This window comes from Acanthisitta chloris, unplaced genomic scaffold (genome assembly GCF_000695815.1).
Source record: "Acanthisitta chloris isolate BGI_N310 unplaced genomic scaffold, ASM69581v1 scaffold22717, whole genome shotgun sequence".
NCBI classification, from domain to species: domain Eukaryota; kingdom Metazoa; phylum Chordata; class Aves; order Passeriformes; family Acanthisittidae; genus Acanthisitta; species Acanthisitta chloris.
Window position 1 is genome coordinate 18,278 of NW_008681258.1, and position 7,894 is coordinate 26,171.

General features: G+C 51.9%; 1 protein-coding gene across 1 annotated transcript in view; it reads right to left on the reverse strand.

The window, feature by feature from the left end:
* The window catches only part of JPH2 (junctophilin 2), a gene marked incomplete at both ends in the record, with an annotated part of 22,831 nt that extends 14,941 nt beyond the window's left edge, over positions 1 to 7,890 (reverse strand). The window contains 2 exons of the mRNA XM_009078049.1: positions 4 to 220; positions 7,548 to 7,890. Coding sequence (XP_009076297.1) covers positions 4 to 220; positions 7,548 to 7,890 — 560 coding nt within the window. The remainder of the gene's footprint in view (positions 1 to 3; positions 221 to 7,547) is intronic.
* Positions 7,891 to 7,894: the final 4 nt, after the last annotated feature.

Here is a 7,894-nt window from a genome sequence, read left to right on the forward strand (position 1 = left end):
GCGACGCCCCCGCGGGTGATGGTGGGCGAGAGGGGCAGGCTCTCGGGGTTGGCGGCGGGGGAGTCCTGCTGGGGCAGGGTGCCGTTGCTGTGCTCGCTGCGCAGAGAGGACAGGGAGGTGCGCAGGGGGGAGCGCACCACCGAGGCCATGCCGTAGGGCACGCTCTGCCGCACGCCGTAGCCGTGCCGCATGCCGTTGGTGAACTGGCCCTGGTACGTGCCTGCAGAAGAGAAGAGGGACAGGGTGAAAAAGTGGCTTGGTACTGGGTGAGCCAGCAAAGGAAGTTAGGCTGTGTGAGCCTCAGCTCCACTGGTGATCACCTGCATGCAACAGCAGCAGCCCCCAGGGAGCAGGGAGCAGAGGACACTAGCCCAAGAGTATCTGCTGGCAGGTGACAACTCACTGGAAAGAGGCTGAGGCACCAGGGCACAGTGCTGCAAACTCAAATCCACTTAACATATAGGATCTGGATTTGTATCCAGACCATGGCGTGGGAGGCAGCCCTATGGGGTGCAGTTTGGGCTGTGCAAGAACATGACCTGCAGTGGCACATCTTTCCTTGGCTCAGTGACAGTCCTTTTCAGCCTGTTCTGCAGTCTGTCACTCACAGACTGCCAGGACCAGTTCTAGAACCCCAAGTCAGACTCCTGGCCATCGTGATCCCACATGTCCATTGGCTGCCCTGGTACCTTCAGCCACATCTGCTTGGCCCTGACGTTGTTTCGCTGAGTTCCTGAGACCAAGGCTTGAGCCACACTGCACACAGCAAGAGATGGGCAAAAAAGGGAGGAGAAAAGCAACTCTGTGGGATTCCTCCACCTCTTCCCCCAAGAATACCACCATACCATACTCCTCCAGGAAAAGCTCAAGAGGGCAGATGGTGTCATATGATGAGGGACGCAGAGAGGATTGTGTTCACCAGGACTGCACCTCGGGTACAGAACACTGCTAAGAGCCAGCAGGACCTTGGCACTGATACCTTGAAGGACTGAGAAAAGCACACTGCTCCTCTCCAGACCCCACTGACCCCAAAGGTCAGCACATTTTCAGGCTCCAGCAGAGTCAACTGGAGACTGCCACTGACGTTTCTCACCAGCGTGTCAAGACTTAAATTAGCAGCATCAGAGGCCCCTGCAAGAAGAGCTCCTGGGAAGGCCAGGAGGGCTGGTGGGGCAGTCAGCAGCCTTCGCTCACAGCACCCTCCCTGCCAGCACAGCGCGGGTCAGTGCATCCCCTGAGCCCTGTGGGATGGGATGGGAGGGAATGAGCCATCTCCCCAGTCCAGCTCTCCTCGCGCTGTAGATGCAGTTGCCTCAGAAACCAGAAAACAACTCAAAACAAAGGCAGCATTCAGCTCTGCTCCTGGCATTACAGGACCTGGAATGGGCCACCTCGCCCCAGACAGCACCCTGTGGGACAGAGGCTGCCAGAAGCTCCCTCAACCTGAGGCACAGGCAGAGGGTGATGGGGGAGCACAAACACCCTTGGAAAAGCCACTCTACTCCTTTACTCTCCTGAGTGCTGCTTGATGCAAGTGAAGGGTCAGCCGTGCTGGGGACACTTCACAGATACCTATCCTAAACCTGGCTGGCACTGAACAGTGACCCTAGGGGGAAGCACCAGGTTTTGTGAGAGTCTGAACTCCCAGGGTCCTGGGGAGGCTCAGCAGGGGAAGGGGGTAACCCATCTTCTCAGCATTCATCTCCCCACCTCAGACACTGTTACTGAGACCAGGGATGACCCTGCTCCCTAGGGAGCAAATCCAGTTCCTTCTTTGGTGATTGTGGGAGTGCATATTTTACAGTCTCCCAGGCCACTTCTGCAGCATAATCTCTCCTCCCAAGCTTCAGGTTTCGTTGAAATCCTCTTTGGACCCGCCTGTGGAGTGTTAACTTACAGTGCTGAGGGCCAGGAAAGACAAGAAGTGCCGAGCGGGCAGCAGCTGCTGCCCCGGGTGAGGCACCCCCCACCAGCCCCTGCCCACCCCACGGCACACATTTTGGGCTCCCTGAAAACAGTTAGACTCCCCTGAAAAAAAAAGTAGGTGTTCAGATAGTTCAGAGCATCTGCAGGCTGCAGTCAGCCATGGGGAGCCACCTGCCAGAGGAAGGGGCCATTGCCCAATTTCTTGGCAGAGCTTAGGGAAAAATAAGGTGGGCAGCAGGGGTCTGGGCATGAGCCAAGAGCCAAGGACCATCACTGGAGATGCCCAGGCACCTGGGTGTGTCCCTCACCATGCTCCCAAATCCCTCTCCATAAAATAGTGATGAATCCTCCAAAATGAAGTTATGGAGACCCCCATACTGCCCCCACATCTCTCCCCACCAAGAGCTGGTGAGGTCAGTGCTCCATCCTGTCTGCCCAGCCAGTGAGCAGGGCTGACACACGATCAGGGTGACATTGGAGACCTCCTCCCAGAACAGGACAACTTCACACATATCAAGCTGCAGCCGATAGTGCCACCATGTTAATTCCCTGGAAAAGGAACTCTGGAAAAGTCTTGTATGTTTAGGGGGGCTCAGCCACTCCTCAGGGGCCAGGTGAAAGCAGTTGCTGTGCTCCAACAAGTCCCTGGCTGCCTGTGTCCCCCTGAACAGCACCAGAGTGACCTGGAAGGGAAAAGCCATGTGGCACAGTGGGTGTTCAGGGAGCAGAGACTGGGGTGCCACTTCTCAGGGCACACATGCCTACTCTCAACACAGGATTTGACACCAGCTCTGCAGGCTGGTCTTGGCTGCCTGATTTCAGCCCGTACAGCACAAGCAACATCAGCCCCATGGCATGTGGTGTGCCAACCCTGCCAGGCTGAATGGAGGGCACAGACACATGGTGCTGCCCACAGCTGCTCAGCCAGGGCGGGGGCGAGAAGGCACTGCCGTGTCCCTGTCATGCTGCAATTCCCTGCCCAGCTGAGGCTTCGTGCCAGGGCAGGGCCATAAACCACCCCTGGAGCAGAGCCAGAGGCTGCTGAGAGCGGCTGGAGGCACTGGCAGCCGTGAATTGGGACACGCAAGGTTTGAGTGGAGCCAAGCCCTGTCTCAACAACAGGTCCCAGTGCAGCCACTTCAAGAGAGAATGGAGCTGTGCAAACCCTCTCTGTAGCAGAGCTGAATGTCCCCGAGCCACCACTACCACCCTAATATCAAAACAGCCTGGGAAGGGGGGCAGGCAGGACACAGCTGTCAGCCAGGCAGTCATGAGCTCACATGCATCTGAGGCTCTGTAAAAATTAATTAAAAAGCAGTGGATGCAAAAAACCCAACTCTATTTAGGATGAAAATGGGACAGAGTCACTTCCCTGCCTTCCCAGCCCTGGTGATTCACCAGAGCAGTGGGACAGAGCCACCCTACTGCACTGGGGTGTGATTACTGAGGGCCAGGACCCCAATAATCCCTTATTGTCTGCATTTTTTACTTGCCATAATGACAAACACACTGGCTTCCCTGCAGCTCCCAGGGATGTGATTCATTGCCTCTGCCCATCCCCAACCAAACCATCCCCAATCCTGGTGGCCTTGCCTGGGTAACTTTATAGGATAGGAAGGATTAAATTGTGGGATTGATGGAAATGGTATCCCTGCAGCCTTCACTTCCAAACGCACTGACAGGCTGGGAGCACCTCCACATCATCCCAGCAGGATGAGATGGTGCACACCTGCATCAAAGGTGAAAACTTCAGCTCCTGGTGCCCCTCAAGCCTGGCAGTGAGAGGCCCCTGTCAGCAGTGTCACATCTCCCCTTCCCAGCCTGCCTCAAGGCTCTCATATAATTAATGATGAATGTAAATAATACAAACAACCAGGTAAATAATACAAACAGCTCAAATCACATCGCTGCCCTCTGGTCCCCTGCTGTCACCCAGATACTCTGATGACAGACACCTTAGGACTCAGTGTAAATGGCCAGGGATGTTAAAACAGTGCACAGCACCATGTGTGAGATGGGCCAGCAAAATCTGAGCGCTGCTTTTTGGTGCCAATAGTACTATCTGATGGGTCCTGCTGGAATAGAAAGGCAGAAAAAAACACATAGAGGGGTAAAAAATGTCAATACATTAATTCATAGGTCACATTCAGCCAGGCAGGAGCTTTGCTACAGAGTCAGAAGACGCAAGACAGCAACTTCTTGGCTCTCCCAGAGCCTGTTCCTCCTTTCCCAGCTACAGTTCCATGGATGCTGCTCCTTCTGCCCCAGCCCAGGCCCCTTCCCACTGTGCTTTCCCTGCCACAGGCACCTGAGACCTTGTGCTGCTCATACCACCCATTTCATCTCCCCAGCAAGGCACACTTCTGCATTTCTTTTCCCCTTTTCTGTGGTCTTGTGATCACTGAATGGTCTAATTGTTTCCCCATGGTTAATTGACACCACTGGTTTCCTTGCACCCTAGAGACCAAATTGCACTATCAAAACTAAGTTGGTTTTACGCTGCTTTGATTGCAAGTGATATTCCCCCCCCCATACAGATATACATAGGTAGTTATCTGTACAGCAAAGACAAGCTTTGGACTAGGTCCTGGGTACACAGCACAATTCTGCACTAGCAGTGAGAATTTTTTCTGCACTAAGACTTGATTGGGTTTTGACTCAGAGCCAAATGCACAAAAGTATCAAAGAAATGAAGCCTTGCTTGCAGCATGGACAAAAATCACCAGTGGAAGCCAAATAACTAGGTGTTTACTCATAGCTTATACTGCAAAACGATGAGTTCCTTCATGCTGTGCCTTCAACATCCCCACTCACCATCCACTTTAGCTCGAGCACTCTGCCCCTGTAAAGGGCTCTGAGCCCCTCCCTTGTGACGGCAGCAGGCACAAGCATATCCAGCCTGGATATTCAAGGAAATACATCATAATGTCACTGTCTCTGCCCATCCACACTAGGAGCTCTGAACTCCTGGGCTGATTTCAATCAATGTTACAGAAGACGCCTTTAAGCCATCAGTCTCCCTTGGCTTTCACAAAAACCTGGTAGGGGAGAGAAAAAGTGGATGATCCATGCAGTGCCTGGGCTAAACTGTACTGTGATTCTGCTTCTTATTAGACACCAAAAATCTATATGGTGTTTCAAAAAGCTTCACTCCAGATTTGGGCTTTATTTAGCCACCAGTCTTGGCCAGACACAAGATTCAAACACAGACATCCCTATAAGTATATTTTAAGTGTATTCTGAAGTGTAAATTCTTTATGCATGTCTCTCTATATATATGTCTAAAGTTAAAGTCTATTTTAAAACATTAGAATCAGCTACATCTCCCCAAACTCTGCAGGCAGCCCAACCATGACCTAAAGTTTCTGATGACCTGGCAAGAGCTGCATGTTCCCAGAGCCCTCTTCCTCATCTGGCTGGCTTCCAAGGGGCTTGGGAATCGTGTCCCCTACTTGAGGGACGGCAGATTTCCAAAGCCTTTCCAGATGTTTGTCTTGGCAACCTCAAATTCAAATATTAACAGGTCCCATTAGCAGCCTGGCCACATCTGGATCTTGCAGGTGGTTACTGCATGCAGGTGAGGAGACAAAGCAGGAGCAGGTCCTGCAGGTCAGTAAGAAACATTCCAACCCTGTCCTACACATGTGATGCTGGCTGGCAATCCCCACTCTGATTTCAGATCCGGCTTTCTATGCATTCCCATGCCATCAGGGAAGCTCATGTGTTGAATGAACAGACTGGAGAAGCCAGGACACGATGGCCCAGCAGAAGAGGCAGCTGCTGTGCACCGTGGCACAGCCGTCGTGAGCCCCAGGGGGCTCAGCTCAGTGCTGCCCAGGGTGGCTTTGGCAGGGCACATCTTTATGGATCAGGACTAAACTGCAAACCTTGGGTGGCATCAGGGATCACACAGCCACAGGACAACACCCCAGGGAGCACTATGCTGACAGGAGCAGTATATTATATATCCTTACAGGAGAAAACATTGACTCATCTTTCCCGCTCTCATGTCCCAAGCTTTCAGTCCAAGATCTGATCAAATTCAAATTCCTGCATCAAGTGTTGCCTCTCAAAACTCTCCTCCACAACTAATTGGAACTCCAGTAGCCCTGCACCCTTAGGAGAACATGCATTTTAGGAAGGAGCAAGGAAGTGGTTGTGAAAATTCATAGGAGGCCTTGATGTCTCCAGAATGAAAGTCCCAATGGCAGCTGCTGTGACAGCTACCTGATCACTGCTTGCAACTCATCAGAGCACACCTTACATGTCACCTACATGTCTTACAGCCACATGTGGAGATGTGCAATGCAGGAGTGCACGTGTGTGTCAGACTGAACTCTCACCGTGGCTGTGCAACCTGCACAGCTCAGTATTAAACCATTCCACGGCCGCAGGGCAGAGAGGGAAGAAAACTTAAGGAGCTGGAAGGATGTGTCAGTTCATGTCTCTAACCTCCAAGGGCACGTATAAAATGGTCCACTTCAAGACTATATTCCCAGGCTTAAAGTGAGTCACAAACTCACGCAACTCATTCAGAATATTTATGTAAAAGCATAACCCTGACAGCCACTCTTGAATTAGTCCATTTTTCAAATGCCTATAAATGTGCTGCTTTTCATTCTGAAGATTTATACCACTATCATTATTTTCCTTTATAAACTAACTTCAATGCCTGTCCTAGATAAATATAGATGCAATTCTGACCCATATTTTGAAGGGTATTTCTTTCAAATCACCCTCTCTATTTAGCTATCCTAAATGTGGCAGCCTGGAACATTACAGTGCTGAAAAGCTACAGAATTACTTGCACAGAGATTCTTGCCATGTTTCTAACCCCAAAATTGCCTCTAATGCAGGAACACAATTAGACCAAGCCTTTACAGAGCACAACAAATATCTGACTACGTGGTGCATTTGTGTCGTAGCAGAGGTTGAAAGCTTCCAAGTAATCGAAGGGATTTATTTTAGGGAAAGGCGTATGATTACTTATTCTAAACAGCTTAGATGAACTCAACCAAAATGGTTTGGCAAAGCAGATGTCTGGGCAGTCCATCAGAGGCGTGCGGGCAGTGTTTAACGCATAGGCAAAGCATACTATGATGCTGTGGGTGGCTTATATCCTACGCAAGAACATTCACAACTTGCTGCCTGCTGAGTGAGTGAACAGCTCGTTGTGGTCATGCACCAACCAGGAGTTTTTGCTTTGGTCCAGTGATGTGCTGCAATAACCAGACCCTGGGGAACCAGGAGTCAGAGACTACACAATTCAAATTGGTTGGTGTTAACTGTCGATATAGACACTCAAGAGGAGCTCCCGAAGGAGGAATGGTAGGGGCAGTGCTCCTGCTGCTCCTCCCTTGTGTCCACAGTGAACCGTGCATGCCATGCCCAGTTGGGAAAATCAGGGCACACACACATTTATCAGGTGGTTGCACCTCAAGCTCCACTTCTTGACTGAAGCGTCCCAATGGCTCATTGTAGACCACCATACCTGTCTGGATCTCACTATAGTGGGGACACGATCAGGTCCCCCCTGCAGGAGGGACAACATGCAACCTCTGCCATCACGGGATGGGTGTCCTGTTGTTCATCCCCCCCAGGTCCCCTAGAGCCACCCTTACCTCCATCAGCGTACGTCTCAGTGCCATAGCCATCCTGCAATCCGTTGTTCCAGGTACCCTCGTACTTGGCTCCGCTGCTCATGCTCTGCCTCGCGCCGTACCGTCCCTTAAAGCCGTGGGTCCACTCCCCTCTGTAAACCCACCGTCCTTTGGTCTCGATTCCCAGGCCGTGCCTCTTGCCTTGGGACCAGTAGCCCTCGTAGGTGTTGCCACTGGGCCACGTGTATATGCCCACCACTTCGAAGCCATAGTTCCAGGAGCCCGAGTACTCGCCCTGGCCCTTGGGGCCGGTGCAGATGCCATGCCCGTGGGCTTTGCCCCCTTCCCAGCCCCCGCAGTAGGCACCT